Source organism: Oncorhynchus mykiss, chromosome 6 (genome assembly GCF_013265735.2).
Source record: "Oncorhynchus mykiss isolate Arlee chromosome 6, USDA_OmykA_1.1, whole genome shotgun sequence".
NCBI lineage: Eukaryota > Metazoa > Chordata > Actinopteri > Salmoniformes > Salmonidae > Oncorhynchus > Oncorhynchus mykiss.
This window is the reverse complement of record NC_048570.1, coordinates 36,160,046-36,179,635: the sequence shown is the minus strand read 5'-3', so window position 1 is coordinate 36,179,635 and position 19,590 is coordinate 36,160,046. Positions and strand designations below refer to the sequence as shown.

Sequence of the window (19,590 nt, the reverse complement as noted above, 5' to 3'; positions counted from 1 at the left end):
GGCCTGGAATTTTGTGATTTTAGGCCGTTTGACCTTCAAGGGAGGTGCCCAATCTGCTAGGGCACCAAGGCCACTAACCAAAATAGCCAATTAAATTGATTTGAAAACCCCGAAACAGTAGCTATTCTGTTAAGAAAAACACAAGTGTATGTAAATGTACATAAAGAATGGAGCCTAAATGTCAAAGTGTAGGTGATAGCCTTTGGCTACAGCCTGTCATGTACAGACCTATGAGGACATGAGGGAGGCGCCTGAAATGGTAAAATAACCCATTCTTGAAAAAAATTGTATCTTGCGAGAGCTAAGCCTTGCCTCATGGTATATTTTAGCAATAATGACACTTTTAATTACACATACTTTTGTATATAATGTGTATGTGTGCCTATGTGGACACCGCTTCAAATTAGTAGAGTCGGCAATTTCAGGCAGACCCGTTGCTGACACCTGTTGCTTACCGAAGAGCTCAGTGACTTTCAACGTGGCACCGTCATAGGACACCACCTCAGTTCGTCAAAAGTCTTCCCTGCTAGAGCTGCCCCGGTCAACTGTAAGGGCTGTTGTTGTGAAGTGGAAACAACGGCTCTGCTGCAAAGTGGTAGGCCACACAGGGTCAAAGAACAGGACCGCCGAGTGCTGAAGCGTGTAGCATGTACAAATCATCTGTCCTCAGTTGCAACACTCACTACCAAGTTCAAAACTGCCTCTGGAAGCAACGTCAGCACAAGAACTGTTCATCGGGAGCTTTACGAAACAGGTTTCCATGGCCGAGCAGCCGCACACAAGCCTAAGATCACCATGCGCAATGCCAAGTGTCAGTTGGAGCGGTGTAAAGATTGCCGCCATTGGACTCTGGAGCAGTGGAAACGAGTTCTCTGGAGTGATAAATCACTCTTCACCATCTGGCAGTCTGTCTGACAAATCTGGGTTAGGTGGACGCCAGGAGAACGCTACATGCCCGAATGCATAGCGCCAACTGTAAAGTTTGGTGGGGGAAGCATAACGGGCTATTCCTCTTAATGCTACAAAATACAGTACTATGACAGTCTAGGCAATTCTGTGCTTCCAACAGTTTGGGGAAGGCCCTTTCCTGTTTCAGCATGACAATGCCCCCGTGCACAAAGCGGGGTCCATACAGAAATGGTTTGTCGAGATCGATGTGGAAGAACTTGACTGGCCTGCACAGAACCCTGACCTCAACCCCATCGAACACTTTTGGGGTGAATTGGACCGCCGACCGCGAGCCAGGCCTAATTGCCCAACCACACTAATGCTCGTGGCTGAATGGAAGTCCCCACAGCAATGTTCCAACATCTTGTGGAAAGCCTTCCCAGAAGAGTGGAGGCTATTAAAGCATAAAAGGGGTACCAACTCCTTATTAATGCCCATTATTTTGGAATGAGCTGTTCGATGAACAGGTCTCCACATACAGTGCCTTGCAAAAGTATTCGGCCCTCTTGAACTTTGCGACTTTTTGCCACATTTCAGGCTTCAAACATAAAGATATAAAACTGTATTTTTTTTGTGAAGAATCAACAACAAGTGGGACACAATCATGAAGTGGAACGACATTTATTGGATATTTCAAACTTTTTTAACAAATCAAAAACTGAAAAATTGGGCGTGCAAAATTATTCAGCCCCTTTACTTTCAGTGCAGCAAACTCTCTCCAGAAGTTCAGTGAGGATCTCTGAATGATCCAATGTTGACCTAAATGACTAATGATGATAAATACAATCCACCTGTGTGTAATCAAGTCTCCGTATAAATGCACCTGCACTGTGATAGTCTCAGAGGTCCGTTAAAAGCGCAGAGAGCATCATGAAGAACAAGGAACACACCAGGCAGGTCCGAGATACTGTTGTGAAGAAGTTTAAAGCCGGATTTGGATACAAAAAGATTTCCCAAGCTTTAAACATCCCAAGGAGCACTGTGCAAGCGATAATATTGAAATGAAAGGAGTATCAGAACACTGCAAATCTACCAAGACCTGGCCGTCCCTCTAAACTTTCAGCTCATACAAGGAGAAGACTGATCAGAGATGCAGCCAAGAGGCCCATGATCACTCTGGATGAACTGCAGAGATCTACAGCTGAGGTGGGAGACTCTGTCCATAGGACAACAATCAGTCGTATATTGCACAAATCTGGCCTTTATTGAAGAGTGGCAAGAAGAAAGCCATTTCTTAAAGATATCCATAAAAAGTGTCGGTTAAAGTTTGCCACAAGCCACCTGGGAGACACACCAAACATGTGGAAGAAGGTGCTCTGGTCAGATGAAACCAAAATTGAACTTTTTGGCAACAATGCAAAACATTATGTTTGGCGTAAAAGCAACACAGCTGAACACACCATCCCCACTGTCAAACATGGTGGTGGCAGCATCATGGTTTGGGCCTGCTTTTCTTCAGAAGGGACAGGGAAGATGGTTAAAATTGATGGGAAGATGGATGAAGCCAAATACAGGACCATTCTGGAAGAAAACCTGATGGAGTCTGCAAAAGACCTGAGACTGGGACGGAGATTTGTCTTCCAACAAGACAATGATCCAAAACATAAAGCAAAATCTACAATGGAATAGTTCAAAAATAAACATATCCAGGTGTTAGAATGGCCAAGTCAAAGTCCAGACCTGAATCCAATCGAGAATCTGTGGAAAGAACTGAAAACTGCTGTTCACAAATGCTCTCCATCCAACCTCCCTGAGCTCGAGCTGTTTTGCAAGAAGGAATGGGAAAAAATTTCAGTCTCTCGATGTGCAAAACTGATAGAGACATACCCCAAGCGACTTACAGCTGTAATCGCAGCAAAACGTGGGGCTACAAAGTATTAACTTAAGGGGGCTGAATAATTTTGCACTCCCAATTTTTCAGTTTTTGATTTGTTAAAAAAGTTTGAAATATCCAATAAATGTCGTTCCACTTCATGATTGTGTCCCACTTGTTGTTGATTCTTCACAAAAAAATACAATTTTATATCTTTATGTTTGAAGCCTGAAATGTGGCAAAAGGTCGCAAAGTTCAAGGGGGCCGAATACTTTCGCAAGGCACTGTACTTGTCATTACTTATACACATACATACGCACACACGATCCACTGTTCGGACCTCCACGCTGGACATGGGATCTTATCCCAGAGGCCGATCCAAAAACAACGCGGTCGCCGCAGGATAGGCAGAAGGTGAGCATGTCATACACCACTTCCGAGCATATTACTCACCACTATCTAGACAAGGTGGACAAAATTATGGCACGAGTTGCCTTCCAGAGAGACAGAGAATGTAACATTCTCTTTCGCAGAAACATGGCTCACTCGGGATATGTTGTCAGAGTCGGTAGAGCCACCCGGTTTCTTCGCGCCGACAGAAACAAACAACTCTCTGGTAAGAAGAAGGGCGGGGGTTGTATGCCTTATGGTGTAATCATGACAACAAACAGGAACTCAAGTCATTTTGTTCACCTGGCCTAGAATTCCTTACAATCAAATGCCAACTGCATTCTCTACCAAGAGAATTCTCTTGGTAGAGAATTCTACCACAGCCGTGTATACTTTAATAATGTCTACATATCCTACATTACTCATCTCATATCTATATACTGCATTCTAGAGGTCGACCGATTAATTAGGGCCAATTTCAAGTCTTCATATCGGAATATGGTATTTTTGGGCGCCGATTTGCAGATTTGTATTTATTTTTTATATACCTTTATTTAACTAGGCAAGTCAGTTAGGAACAATGGGTTAACTGCCTTGTTCAGGGGCAGAACGACAGACTTTCACCTCGTCAGCTCGGGGGATTCAATCTTGCAACCTTAGTTTATTAGTCCAAAGCAATAACGGCCTGCCTCTCTCTCGTTGCACTCCACAAGGAGACTGCCGGTTACGTGAATGCAGTAAGCCAAGGTAAGTTGCTAGCTAGCATTAAACTTATCTTCTAAAAAACAATCAATCATAATCACTAGTTAACTACACATGGTTGATGATATTACTAGATATTATCTAGCGTGTCCTGCGTTGCATATAATCTGACTGAGCATACAAGCATACAAGTATCTAAGTATCTGACTGAGCGGTGGTAGGCAGAAGCAGGCGCGTAAACATTCATTCAAACAGCACTTTCGTGCGTTGTGCGTCAAGCATTGCGCTGTTTATGACTTCAAGCCTATCAACTCCCGAGATGAGGCTGGTGTACCCCAAGTGAAATGGCTAGCCAGTTAGCGTGCGCTAATAGCGTTTCATACGTCACTCGCTCTTAGCCTTCTGGTAGTTGTTCCCCTTACTCTGGATGGGTATCGCTGCTTCGATGACGGCTGTTTCGAGCCCAGGGAGGATCGAGGAGAGGGACCGAAGCTATACTGTTACACTGGCAATACTGAAGTGCCTATAAGAACATCCAATAGTCAAAGGTTAATGAAATACAAATGGTATAGAGGGAAATAGTCATTTAATTCCTATAATAACTACAATCTAAAACTTCTTACCTGGGAATATTGAAGACTCATGTTAAAAAGGAATCACCAGCTTTCACATGTTCTCATGTTCTGAGCAAGGAACTGAAACATTAGCACATATTGCACTTTTACTTTCTTCTCCAACACTTTGTTTTTGCATTATATAAACCAAATTGAACGTTTCATTATTTACTTGAGGCTAAATTGATTTTATTGATGTATTATATTAAGTTAAAATAACTGTTCATTCAGTATTGTTGTAATTGTCATTATTACAAATTTAAAATTAAAATCATCCGATTAAATCGGTATCGGCTTTTTGGTCCTTGGTTTATCGGTATCGGCGTTGAAAACAAAATCATAATCGGTCGACCTCTACTGCATTCTATACCATCTACAGCATCTTGCCTATGCCGCACGGCCATCGCTTATCCATAGATTTACATGTACATATTCATCCCTTACATTTGTGTATAAAGTAGTCTTTGTGAATTTGTTAGCGTACTTGTTAGATATTACTGCACTGTCGGAACTAGAAGCACAAGAAATTCTCTACTCTCGCATTAACATCAGCTAACCATGTGTATGTGACCAATAAAATTTGATTTGACACACGCACAGTCAAAAGTTTTAGAACACCTACTCATTCAAGGGTTTTTATTTTTACTATTTTCTACATTGTAGAATAATCATGAAGACATCAAAATTATGAAATGGAATCATGAAGTAACCAAAAAAAGTTAAACAAATCCAAATATATTTTATATTTGAGATTCTTCAAAGTAGCCACCCTTTGCCTTGACAGCTTTGCACACGCTTGGCATTCTCTCAACCAGCTTCACCTGGAATGCTTTTCCAACAGTCTTGAAGGAGTTCCCACATATGCTGAGCACTTGTTGGCCGCTTTTCTTTCACTCTGCGGTCCAACTCATCCCAAGCCATCTCAATTTGAGGCATTTATTTAGGATAAGGATAACTATTAATATGTAAAGGCTCGATTCTGTGACATACTTGAGACACTGTTCGTTCCGATAGGAGAAAAAGGCCAATGCCTGTTTTGCACTGCAACATCCCCCACCTTGCAATCAGAGTGGAGGCAGCCAACATTTTGAAACTATTAAACCATAAACGTAATTACTTGAAACCTCAATGTTTTGTCATTTTATGAGGCATGTCTTACCATGTTCCGGCCATAGGAAAGTTACAAGTATTATTTTATAAACACTTCGTCATATGCCGTTGAAACCAGCAATTCCCAACTTTCTGTTCCCAACTTTCTGTTCCCAACTTTCTTTCGTTGTCCAGCAGCCAAAGACACAATCCTAGTCATATTAAAAGGCCATGCTTGTGGTCACTTCTTTAGATCTTCACTCATTCTACATTTTGTTTTGATAATTTCATCTCAGTCATATCAAACCGCTTGCATTTGCGGTGTACTTTTGAGAACTGTGTTTTCCCGCTAATTGCATTTGGGAACATTTGCGCTTATGCCATGTGCGCATTGCTACGTTTATAAAATGTGAGCAAATAGCATAATAGTTTAGCAACATTTTAAGCTAAACGTTCTGATCTGTTGCATCAGCCTGTTATTTATGTTTTTATTTTTTATGTACAGTATTATTTGGGATCTATCGCATCCCACAATTGTCCCAGTGTATGTTTGGAATATTTATATTTCGCACAGAAGGACAAGCTGACCAATAGAAGAATAGGTAAACTTTTGTACTGTGGGGGATAGTAGATTGACATAGCTAGTGTTTTTACTGTTTGTTAGACCTACTCATCTTATTGGCTGAAGAAAAGTTAATGTGGACCGTTCTATCATCTTCAACATGCGCCTCGAAATTCAATAAGGACGTGCACCGTTCCATCCCCAATGTGTCTGGCTTCACTTGTAGCCTACTTCGGAGCAGCAATGCCTGTGAGAAGGACCCGATCAAGTGATGGGTATTGGCTAATAAGAATTGAGATATTGGAGAGAGCCATGCGAGTGAGAGGTGCTTCGGAGTAGGCTACGGCGATTGGCAGCCGGGAGAAGGGAATTATGAATATTATATCCAGTCCAAGGGAACAATGGCCACAAGGCATGATTTTTTTATTTTTTAAAATCGGCCACAAAGCGGCATCGATGGCCATGGCCGCCAAGAAATTTGAGCCCTGCCGATGACTAAAGGGGGCTGGGAGGTAGGGGGCCTGGACTGGGGCTGGGGTTAGGCTATAGGGCTGGCGCTAGGGTACAGGTTTGGAGCTGTGGGGTAGGGTGGGAGGGGCTCGGTGGGCTGGGGCAGGTACAAAGATATTCCTGGCTGGCTGGCCATAGCTCAACACGGGGAGGGAAGGAGCAAGTCCAGGCAGGGAGTAAGGAGAGACGGGCTGAAGAGCTTGATTTATTGAGTTCATTTATCTCGGACTCAGGCTCCCGCATTCCATACAGGGACACCTCTCATCACACCACAAACACACAGAGACACAGAGAGAGAGAAAGAGAGCGAGAGGAAGAGAGAAAATATGGCAGCAGCCCTTTGTGCAGCCTCCCAATCATTCCTGCCAGTTCAGCGGGAGGGAAGGGATTGACCTGTGTCTGTGCGCTCTCACACTCACACACTCGTTTGCTTTCTCCGCGAGTAACTAGCGCAGGCAGAGTCCAGGCATCGTGTTTCATACAAACATTACAGTGCAGGGTTTCATTTGTGACATGACTAATTACTGTCTGACTGACTAAAATAATCCAAAAGATACAAAAGAGCTAATCGTTTTCCAAGATATGTGTGGGAGAAATGGAATAGGCCTACATTTCCTTTAAAATCCTCATGAGGTTTGCTTTCTTTATTTCAAAAGCCAACATTTGTCACGTTAGTCTTAGCTTTCTCTCCTTTTTTACTTTACTAGCACCGGACTACTGCTGGGCATATTTTTAAACCTCTGTCTCTGTGTCTCTCTCTCTGTGTGTGTGTGTGTGTGTGTGTGTGTGTGTGTGTGTGTGTGTGTGTGTGTGTGTGTGTGTGTGTGTGTGTGTGTGTGTGACCTCTATGCTACTATGCACACTAGATAAGAGAGATGATTTCAACAGGAAACACCAGTTAGTCACAACACAGACACGCCTATAACGTCTCACCATGCCAACAGAGTAATCTACCCGCTCGACTTGAACAACAACTACAGACAGAGACCAAAACACGTCCTTCAGGTTAGAGTGAGGGCTCAGGTCCTTTATACCGAGACGGGCAGGGAGAGTCTCCATCTCTATCCTGACACGTCTATAACCCTCTGTATCACTAAGGGCCTACACTTGAGAAAAAACAGAGCCTAGCTGATAGAAAGGTTTGTAGGACTGCATTTTCCACAGATTAGATGTGAAAGATACACTGGCCCATGCTACGGGGGCAGATGTGTGGGGTGTACAATACACTAGCTGAGAGATGTACTGTGAGTGGCCTGGTTTCTCCTTGTCCATTTGCAGTGGTACTGGGTGTAATAGAGGTGGAGGGAGATAATGAAAGAGAGAGCAATGAAGAGAGGATAAGGATAAAGGGGGTGAGGAGGGGAATAGGATGCGAGTGTGCAACAGAGAGGGGGGGGGGGGGGGGGGGGCGAGGTGAATGGGAAAAGCTGTCCTGTTGTCCTTGTCTTCTCTCAAGTCAAGGTTCTCATTAACATGTGAAACCCATCTCAATGTCCAACCAGGTGGTGCCGGGCAGCCACCTCCCCAATACAGACCCAAACCTCTTACCACAACCTCATTGATCATTGTTACACACTGCTCGCTCGCGCACACTCACGTCACGAGAAATACACACACACACACACACACACACACACACACACACACACACACACACACACACACACACGCCCACTTGGCCATAGCAGGAATATGGAATGAAGGAGGACTACTTAACATACAGTTGAAGTCTGAGGTTTACATACACCTAAGCCAAATAAATTTAAACTCAGTTTGTCGCAATTCCTGACATTTCATCCTAGTTAAAAATTCCCTGTCTTAGGTCAGTTAGGATCGCCACTTTATTTTAAGAATGTGAAATGTCAGAATAATAGTAGAGAGAATGATTTATTTCAGCTTTTGTTTCTTTCAACACATTCCCAGTAGGAGCTTACATACACTCAATTAGTATTTGGTAGCATTGCCTTTAAATTGTTTAACTTGGGTCAAACATTTCGGGGTAGCCTTCCACAAGCTTCCCACAATAAGTTGGGTAAATTTTGGCCCATTCCTCCTGACAGAGCTGGTGTAACGAAGTCAGGTTTGTAGGCCTCTTTGCAAACACACTTTTTCAGATCTGCCCACAAATATTCTATGGGATTGAGGTCAGGGCTTTGTGATGGCCACTCAAATATCTTGCCTTTCTTGTCCTTAAGCCATTCTGCCACAACTTTGGAAGTATGCTTGGGGTCATTGTCTGTTCGGAAGACCCATTTGCGACCAAGCTTTAACTGATGTCTTGAGATGTATATCCACATCATTTTCCTTCCTCATGATGCCATCTATTTTGTGAAGTGCACCAGTCCCTCCTGCAGCAAAGCACCCCACAACATGATGCTGCCACCCCCGTGCTTCACGGTTGGGATGGTGTTCTTCGGCCTCCAAACATAACGATGGTCATTATGGCCAAACAGTTCTATTTTTGTTTCATCAGACCAGAGGACATTTCTCCAAAAAGTATGATCTTTGTCCCCATGTGCAGTTGCAAACCGTAGTCTGGCTTTTTTATGGCAGTTTGGAGCAGTGGCTTCTTCCTTGCTGAGCAGCCTTTCAGGTTATGTCGATATAGGACTTGTTTTACTGTGGAAATATATACTTTTGTACGTTTTTCCTCCAGCATCTTCACAGGGTCCTTTACTGTTGTTCTGGGATTTATTTGCACTTTTTGCACAAAAGTACATTAATCGCTAGGAGACAGAACGTGTCTCCTTCCTGAGCGGTATGACGGCTGTGTGGGCCTATGGTGTTTGTACAGATGAACGTGGTACCTTCAGGCGTTTGAAAATTGCTCCCAAGGATGAACCAGACTTGTGGAGGTCCAAAAGAAATGAGGACTTGGCTGATTTATTTTGATTTTCCCATGATGTCAAGCAAAGAGACACTGAGTTGGAGGGTAGACCTTGAAATACACCCACAGGCACACCTCCAATTGACTCAAATGATGTCAATTAGCCTATCAGAAGCTTCTAAAGCAATGACATCATTTTCTGGAATTTACCAAGCTGTTTAAAAGGCACAGTCAACTTAGTGTATGTAAACTTCTGACTCACTGTAATTGTGATCGATTATTTCACTTATAAATCACTGTGTCTGTAAAAAACTGTTGGAAAAATTACTTGTGTCATGCACAAGGTAGATGTCCTAACCGACTTGCCAAAATGATCGTTTGTTAACAAGAAATTTGTGGAGTGGTTGAAAAACGAGTTTTAATGAGTCCAACCTGAGTCTATGTAAACTTCCGACTTCAACTGAAGGTGGAGTAATAAAACATTGTTCGATGGCTCAGTTGGTTGAGTGGAGAATGCTGTTAGGAACACCCGAGTAGTGGGTTTGACTCCTGCACGGACCAGTGGACCACATTCTGAAAAGCTGTAAAACGGACTAAATCCATTTGGATGAACTACATCACCATATTATTATACATGTTGGGGTTTCAGTTGAAATAGACATGCTTCCTGCCAGTCTAGCTGTTGGAAGCAGTGGGGCACCGTACAGTAGTGAGATTAACGAGGTAACAAGGGTAAATCCCCTGTATCAAAAAGGTACAAGTTGGCCATGTGTGGTGTTTGTGGCAGCAAAATACTTCCCAGATGGAGAACACATTGACCCCATTTGCTGGATTACAGGTCCAGTCACTCCCAGCAACAAACAAACATTCTCATCGCTCTCTCCCTTCCTAACCACTTTATCTTCAGTCAGCCTGATAATGGCTCTCCGCCAGACTATCGTCCAGATGATGTGTCTGGGTGTTAATGTTAGCACCTCTGGTGTGAATGTGGAAAGTGGGAACACCTAGCCAGTGAAATATGAGCTCTGTTAGATTATAATAGTGACACACCATCACTAACAACCTGTTCATAATACACCCCTACTTAAAGTCCAAGCATAGGCTGAATACGTCCATAAGGAAATATCATTGCCCGAGTGAAGAATAGGTCAATGGACGTGGACTGAGCACAGAGTAGAAGCATATTCAAATTTTGCCAGCAGCATACCACCCTGCATACCACTGCTGGCTTGCTTCTGATGGGAGACCAGATGCTGCTGGAAGTGGTGTTGGAGGGCCAGTAGGAGGCACTCTTTCCTCTGGTCTAAAAAAAATATCCCAATGCCCCAGGGCAGTGATTGGGGACACTGTCCTGTGTAGGGTGCCGTCTTTCGGCTGGGACGTTAAACGGGTGTCCTGACTCTCTGAGGTCATTAAAGATCCCATGGCACTTATCGTAAGAGTAGGGGTGTTAAAAACTTCTTAAGGTATAGGGGGCAGCATTTTCACTTTTGGATAAATAGCGTGCCCAATTTCAACTTCCTGCTACTCATGCCAAGAATATAAGATATTATTAATTTAGTATCTTACATGTGTGATTTAATGAAAGTTTGATTTTTATATAATTTTATTTGAATTTGCCGCACTGCATTTTCCCTGGCTTTTGGCCAAGTGGGACGCAAGCGTCCCCTATACCATAAGAAGTTAACCCCGGTGTCCTGGCTAAATTCCCAATCTGGCCCTCAAACCATCACGGTCACCTAATAATCCCCAGTTTACAATTGGCTCATTCATCCCCCTCTCCCCTGTAACTATTCCCCAGGGTGTTGCTGCAAATGAGAACGTGTTCTCAGTCAACTTACCTGGTAAAATAACAGATAAATCAAATTAAAAAATTACACCTCAGGACGGGGCGACCAAGCAATATTGTGAGCAAGTAAAGAGAGCTCTACATTATTATTCTGAAAGGAATTATATGGAGGCTGTGCTGTTGCTGTGTGTATAAGCAGGTATGTGTGTAGATGTATGCGTGCGTTTGTTAGACAACTCAAATTCAAACCTTTCCAATGGAGGATTTTTTTTGTTTATTACTGGGAGTAATATTTTTCCAGCAAAAATAAAATATTGTAAAAATAAAAAAAGTGATGTCTCCTCTCTAAGGACACCGGGTGATGCGTTGGATAAAAAGGTAAACAATGACTGCCTCCAAAGTAAATCAACCTAAACTTCCCTAAACTCCATACACCTCCCTATAAGATGGTTTCGTCCACTACCAAATATCAGCCCTGTATTGGCTGTGAATGTTTTCCTCAAACCTACTAGTTCCATTTGTTTAGTAGTCTGCTAATATATCTGCTCTATTGTCAACCACTACCCAAAAGGCTTCAAAGACATTGCCATCACGGCCCTGAAAGATGGTCCTCTCTCTTGACCCCAATGGTGTCCACTACTAAGAGAAATTGCTTTGTTCTTAACTGACTTGCCTTGTTAAATAGAGGTTGAATAAAGTACTCTGCCCGGCCACCTCTCTGACCTGGACGGCGCCACACACCCACACACACACACACACACACACAGAGAGAGAGAGAGAGAGACAATGACGTAGTGGTGGGGAGACTGCACTGACCCAGGGCACATAATCAATGTTTACTGGTATTTTGTATTCATGTCCTGTGTAGCGCTCTTCCTTCACCTTGAGCAGAAAGAAAACACTAGAAAGAAAACACTAGATGGTTGTAATGTTCGCTAAAAAGGAAAAGGACAGCTAACATCTATGCGAGAGGTTTCAGTAATTAGCCTAACCTACACAGGGCGAGCAGTACATGCGTATGCCATTACGTTTTGAAAGTGACTGGGATAAAGATCAAATTAGGCCTAACTACAGTACAGCTCATTCATAGGTAGACAGCCACCATGCTAGCTGATAGAACAAAGCCCACGAGGTCACAGAACACCATCACCCCGGTCAGTGTCGTTTCATTTGTCGTCCCTCCCGCGACACGGCAACGTCAGTGAGGAGAACTCTCCTTCACCTGGGTCCAGCTGCTGTGAAAAGGGCAAGCACAGGGCCATAATCGCTCTTCACCTCACCGCTCTTCCCGACAACAGACTCAGGCCCATCCCCATCATATCCCCGTCCACTAGCCTCCTAATGGCCCACTAGGCTCATAACTACAGCCAGCTACGGGTGGCTCATCTCAGGAAAAGCAGAGGTTTCCCCATGTATATATCCGTGACCCTCGGATGACTCCACACACCCCTCGCCTCCCCCAATCTGGCCCGCCAGTGACCTCCTAATAGGGGGAGAGCGAGTGGGTCTGCGATCCTGTTTGAATGGAGCTGGGCGACACAGTCATTCGGGTGTCGAGTACACAAATCTCCCCTGCAATGGGGTCAAAGCCGAGGCTTATTCATTTGTTTTGCTTTATTTCCCCTCCTTTCCTCCTCTCCCCTCACCCACCACTTCCCTTTCTAAATCACAACCCATAGCAATCATGCAGGCAATATGGCACTGATGAGACTTCGCCTGAGTGAGAGAAGCGCGAGTGTCGCGTCACACCCCACCAGCCACACACAAACACAGTGGGGCTAGCTAGAGGACAGGAGGCGGAGAGAGAGGCTCTATAGCTGAGATATGGAGAGACGGCTACTTGAATACTGCAAATAGCAGCATAAGAGGAACAGAGCTGTCTGGAGTGGAGGCTGTGTGAATGCCAAAGAGAAACATTCAAATAACTCTCCGCCAGACTGGCAGCTGTTGTAGTAGCAGTACACCCACGGTTCACCATGCAACGCCTCCAAGCAACACATGAACACTACAACGAAAGAGCCCGTTAACTCACTATGAAAGTCATTCAACTAAGTCAAAGACTGATCAGTCTTCAGCGGAGGCCCATCTGTGCCAGAGGGTCGGTAGTGCGTTAGCCTACACAGCCCTGGAGCCAGCAAGCCAGCCAATCAGTCAGCCGGTCAGTCAGCCAGGCATATGACTCCTGGCTGCTCACACCACTCTAATCCCAGGGTGTATCCCAAATGGCACCCTATTCCCTTTATTGGGTACTACTTTTGACCGGGGCCCGTAGGGCTCTGATCAAAAGCAGTGCACTGTGTAGGGGATAGGGTGCCATCGGGACCCAACCCTGCAGAATGAACCCGAAGCCCACACGAGACAAGCCACCTTGCACGGCAGAGTAGAGCAGAGATTTACAACACCCCCAGTCACAACAAAGTCTGTCTGGAGGGGCAAGGGCAGGACCTTTCAAATCACTATACACTACATCCTGGGTGGGACATTAACACCAGACACATGCTGGTAGATTTTGACATTCCCTGGTAGAATGTCTATTCCTCCCAGCCACACTGACAGTTGCTCACACAGAGCAGTTGGGCGCAGTTATTTTATATTTTTCTTATTATGCAAAGCCCCCATGTAAAAAAAAATATAATAATAAAAATAGAAAAACTGTGTGTGTCAGTTCTGGATGAGAGAATCTCAAATGGTACAGTGGTGAAAGCAGGATGGGGTACAGCTGCAGCATAGGTTCAATATTTGGTTCAAACAATAGAGAGAAAGGTGGCGCTCTTGCCCACTGAAATGGGTCAATAACACACACTGATATCCACTTCTGTCTGTCAAGTTCTGAGTTTTCCTTTGAAATCACTTTCAATCAATAAAAATAAAAAAAACATTCATTAACTGTTGTTTTAATGTTACAAAACATGTGCGTGCGTTTTCTGTGAGCGTCATAATTTATTCACCTGCTGAAAAACAAATGAGTGGCTGGTAACATTTGGTCGTCTACCACGCGCTGCAGCAGCTGGACCAAAAAGTTACATTTCCACCCTTCCACAATTCCAACTGATGGCTGATATGTGTGTGTACTGTATGCGTTACTGTAGGGGTGCATGTGTGTGTACTGTATGTCAGCTTGCACGCACTTGTGTTTGTTCACAGTGCATGCCATACGTTTATATGTGTGCATGAACGCATGCAATGGGTCTTATGCATGTTAGCTATGTGTGGTCCTGCCCCTGGGTAGTAGGAGAGGTTAGTGCCCATCCGGCTGCGGACTGTCAGGTTACCCTGTGGGTGTGTCTTCTGGCACCGTACTGGCCTGCATGTCTGCTCCTCTGCCACTGTCTCAGTCTCTTTTCTCTCTCCTCTCCCTCTTCGTGACTGGGTAAGGTGGCCCAGAGCATGCGTCAGCCAGGCCTCTTCCTCTGCTCTTCCTGGGTTTTTTTTCTCTCTCCCACACACACACACACACACACTCACTCACTCTCTTCCTCTCATCTCCTGACAGCTCCTGACAGGGAGCAGCCCTGCAGCTGGTCGCCAGTCGCTCTCGCCCCAGCAGGACGCTCGCTATGGCGCCATGTGAATCTTCCCTGACCTCCTCCTCCCCTCTCTTTCTCCTCTTGCTGCATGCCTGAGACAGAAGGTTGGAGAGCAGCCCTCGCCCCTGGCAGCCGACCAGAGAGCACTAAGCTCATCCGCCTTGCACGGCGCTCCACTCACTCCTGCTGCCTCCTGGAGCATGCGACACGCCACCACTACGCCCAGACCCATCGCTGGCCCCCTGAAAGAGACACTGAAAGCCCTGGTACTCTGTGCCCAAGCCAGGGCTCCGAATACACACAGGTCGAATCGACCCACTGACTGCCACAGCGATGATATGCTTGTCGTCGTCCCCCCCCATGGAGCTACATGTGGACCGACCTCTTGTACGCTCACATAGGGATTAAAACAGACTGCTGTCTAAGGTCTCTCTCTCACAGCTCTCCGTCGGTCTTCCGGGTCAAGCGTCTCAAAATTGGCAGTCAATTTAGCAACAGTGTGTGGCTTTAGGGTCATGTTAATCACACAGAGACATGCAACACATCTCGTCTCTTGCCTATATTCACGCTCCTATCTACGAAAATGATTCGACCATTTGACACCAGTGACCACTCACTCCAGCAAAGACAGTATCAGTCAACCCACGGCGTGCAAACATATTGATCATGCAATTTGTAAGTTATTGCCCTAAAAAGGAGCAAGGGATTTTGTGAGAGTACAGTGCACTGACAGGGTAAAAATGAAACTAAGTTCCAGGCTCAGCTTTGTGGGTTGCCAAACTCTACTGCCTGGCTGCCTGACCTGGCTACTAATTACACGTGATAAAGTAACATTTTAGGCGTCTTCCCTGGCAGCCTTACCACGACATGGAATCTACTATTCAGAATAAAGGTTGAGCCCTGCTAAGATTGATCGTGTGGTGGGTGTTCTGCCTTCAGCCTTGATTGTTTATTTCTTCCCACTGCCACAAAGGACAAATAAATTACCAATTGCTCTTTTAACAGTTAACCTTTTACACTTACACTGCATGTTTACATAGAGACATTACATTGAGGAAGAGAATGTAGATGTATGGGACGGTGTGTGGCTTACCTTGTCCTTCTCGTGTGGCAGGAGGCGGACGGGCGGCAGGGAGTCCAGCACCACAGTACCCGTCCCATCTGACTGGGAGCTGCGGCTGATGAGGCGGAACAGCAGCCCATTCTTGGCCACTCTACCGTGAGCACACGCCCGCTTCAGCGCAACCCTCAGCTGCTGGTGGAACAGGCCGGGCCCCATGGAGCCACTGCCGGACAGGTAGGCCGCCACGTCACCCTGGCACTTGAGGAAGCGCTCAACACTCTTTAGGGTGGAGCCCCCTGGCTCATGAAGCCCATCCAGGGAACGCTTGATCAGCTTGTTCCAGTCCAGTCCTGGTTTCTTCCCAGAGTGATGGTGGCTTCCCCCATGACCCCCCTCCTCATGATGACCATCCTCTCCGTCTCCTTCCCCTTCACCGCTGCCCAGGCAGGGCTTGGTTTGAAAGGCCAAACGGCCGGGATTCTCTGGGTCCTTGTAGGAGTTGAGCCCCTTGTTAGACACTTTGAGAATAGTTCCATCCTTGACGCTGAGCTCCAGCTGTTCCAGTACAGTCTTGCGGTCCAGCCCGTGGGACATGGACACAGCGTTGCATATCCTTTCCTCCGACGGCCGCTGCTTCTGCTTCTTCACCTTCTTGATGGCCTCCAGGATCCAGGTGGTGTACATCGGGTTGGCCAGCTTCACCATGGCTGTGGCTGGAGGTCACGATGACGACACACACGCTAACACCCGTGGCGGGCAAAAGGTAAGCGTCCTGCGGCCTAAGCCGCCGCCTCCTCCTCGCCCCTCTGCCCAAGGACTATCCTTTGTCCCGGGGCTGCACAGAGTCCCTCAGAGCCTAAGCACGAGCAGCACGACAGGGAGCAGCTCACCATAGCATAGCCCACCCCACCCACCCCCCCCAAAAAATAAAACCTAGTCACCCACTACCCTCTCCCGGTAGGGTCAGTTAGCCTGAGGGAGAGCAGTGTCGTGGAGCACCAGATACTACACTAACTCTGGAGCTGTGGAGGACTGACTCGCACACTACGGCGGCTTTCACAATAACACTTAGGTATCTCCAACTACTGCCTGTTTCAAAAGGACAGAGGGAGAAACAGATAGAAACTTGTTGATTCAGTCTCCAATCAATGTAAATAACAGGCTCTCAATGTGATGTTGAAACTGTGACCGTCATCTTGAGTTGAAGATCAGTTGTAGTGTTTGGGAAGTGCAGGAGGACTTAAATGTCTTTCAGCCACGCGGCTCCAGTCGTTCTCTAGTCGTTCTCTTTCCTCTCTCCCTAGCGGTATCCACCTGTTCTAAGGCCTGGAAGGGAACAGATATCACACCCCATGGAGCAGCAAGGGCAAATCACCGTCACACCAATTGCACTTCAACAGGAAACGCACTCTGCGAAAAAAAAGGACACACACATATGGCAGGGTCAGAGAAACGATGTGCAAGAGGGACAGCACCAAGACTGGGTCACAATCGCTAGACAAATATTGTAATAATAAAAAAAAAAGTGTCTTAAAATGAGTTTTATATTGGAGTTGAGGTAATACTGCCGTTTCAAACATTTGCTTCCTTTAGTGCTTACTGAATGCAACCTGTCAGAACACATGTACAAACACACTTCTCAAAACACCAGCAGCACATAAACACGACAGTTAACCCACATGCGTTGTATGTGATAAATACATGCTACCTGAAGTCTAGATCAACATTACAGGACATGGGCAAAATAAAAAGCTAAAAGATTAAGGTTAAAGATTTGAGATACAAAACACATTTAGGTGGGGAAGAGAAACCCGAGCAAAGAGGGCATGACCCAGATCTAAACATTGTCTTCCTTCACCAGTAGCTCAGGACAGTCCCAGACTAGTGTCTGTGAGTAGGTAAACCTAATCAACTGTGATAATGGAGGTAACTTTACAAAGTCTGGTTCACTATGTTTTTGTCTAATCCCCAAAACCACAGTAACTTTCATAACTGTGATGATAGTAACACAAACACTAGCCGAGAAGGCCACACCACACTTACATGCTACATAACTAGTACAGTATCTTCATATACTTTTCACATCATCATGAATTGGGTCAGAAAACAGAGATTGATCGCAGGTAATAACAACACAACTGCACAGATTATGGGAAAACTAGCCACATGTGAGAAACACTTGTTATTATGACTTTGCCAAGCAACATGGTTATCACTTTACATAGCAGAACAAATCAACTGAAATAGCAACAACAACAAAACACCAGCAAGCCACTTCTCATGGCTAGTTAGCTAACGTTAGTTGTGTTCAAGTGCCTTATATCAGCAAGCATGCAAACGTTAGCTAGCTAGCTTTCTACTCCATGCACAACATAAACATGATAATTGATTACATATGTATGGTAGTCAGTAACTGATGAAGATAAATCGTTTTAAAACTATGCTGTGACTTAGTAGCTGTGTTCGTTATCTGGCTAACATTGAGCATGTGTCTATCGTTAGTTAGCTAACGTTAGCCATGTCGGTCAAAACAGATTGGTGGTTAACGTTCCAGTTAGCACAGCTAGTTACAGTAACGTTAGCGATCCATGAAACAGCCCCAAGTGCCTAACTTTCTCAATATTTCCTGCTCTGGCTCTTTACGTCACTCTAGTACTGATATGAATTGTCAGGCAATTATGTGGTTACAAACCTTCCCGCGAACTGAAGTTATTTGCTTGGGAGTAGTGACGAAATAGCTCAAAATAGTAACAACGTGTAGTCTCGGTGAAGGAAAACCGTGTTTTGACACAATCAACAATGACAGATTCATACAACGCCCGAGGCTTCAAACAATAACACATAGCCATCACAATGAATAATTCCATTTAGAATGTCATGGATGATATTCGCGGTGAGATCACGGCCTACAAAGCCGAGGCACAATGTAAATTACAAAACGGCCATAACCGCTATCCGGCAAGTGCAAACATGAAGATCTCAAAGTACTGGAGAATGTTCCATTAACATGACATGTTCTATGGCCGCTCGGCCTACGCCTCGGCTCTGGGTGAAAATATTTCCCCGCAAGACGCGTCCCTACACACCGCTAAATAACCATCACCTCTCCCTACTTCCTTCCTCCATCACCCACCCTCCCACCTAGTGCCTGCGGTGAAGCCAAGGCCGTTGGAGCGAAGTAGGCCTCGGCTCACTCACTCGCCCCCTCCTTCCTTCCATCCAACCAACCAACCACGGCCCCCCCTCGCGATCTTCATCTCCCGTACCCCTTTCCCTCTACCTCTCGCGGTTCCCAGAAAGCTAGGACGGATCCAGTTCGGGTTTTAAAGGGAAGCTCGGATAACTTGTAATATCCTCTCCCCACTAGCCGCTACTCACCGTAATTTCGTGTCGAGTTGCCGAGTAGAATGTGCCAAAAATCATTCGAATCAGAGACAACAACAAGCCCAAAAATGCAGCCAGAGACCAGAGGCTCCAAAGCTGACGCCATCTTTGAGTGGAACAGGAGCTCAGCTAGTGGGGGAGGGGGGAACAGTCGGGGCAAGGGACCGTCTGCATCGTTCAAACGCAAACCCTAGTGGACCGGACAGGAAAATACACTGCAAGGGGAGAGGGGGGGGGGGACAACAGAGTTGAAGCTGTGAGGGGTGGATATTGGTTGAACACATGAAATGGAAGAAAGGGACAGATGGTGAAGGGATAGGTGTTCTTGCTTTCTCCACTGGGGCGCGCGCACACGGATATTGCCGTTTAGGG

General features: G+C 45.5%; 1 protein-coding gene across 1 annotated transcript in view; it reads right to left on the bottom strand.

The window, feature by feature from the left end:
* Positions 1-19,365, bottom strand: part of LOC110525858 (histone acetyltransferase KAT6A) — a 38,480-nt gene extending 19,115 nt beyond the window's left edge. Inside the window, exons 1-2 of the mRNA XM_036980011.1 lie at positions 19,213-19,365; positions 15,865-17,244 (exon numbers count right to left, since the gene is read on the bottom strand). Of these exons, the coding sequence (XP_036835906.1) occupies positions 15,865-16,539 (675 nt within the window). The 5' untranslated portion in view covers positions 16,540-17,244; positions 19,213-19,365. The remainder of the gene's footprint in view (positions 1-15,864; positions 17,245-19,212) is intronic.
* Positions 19,366-19,590: the final 225 nt, after the last annotated feature.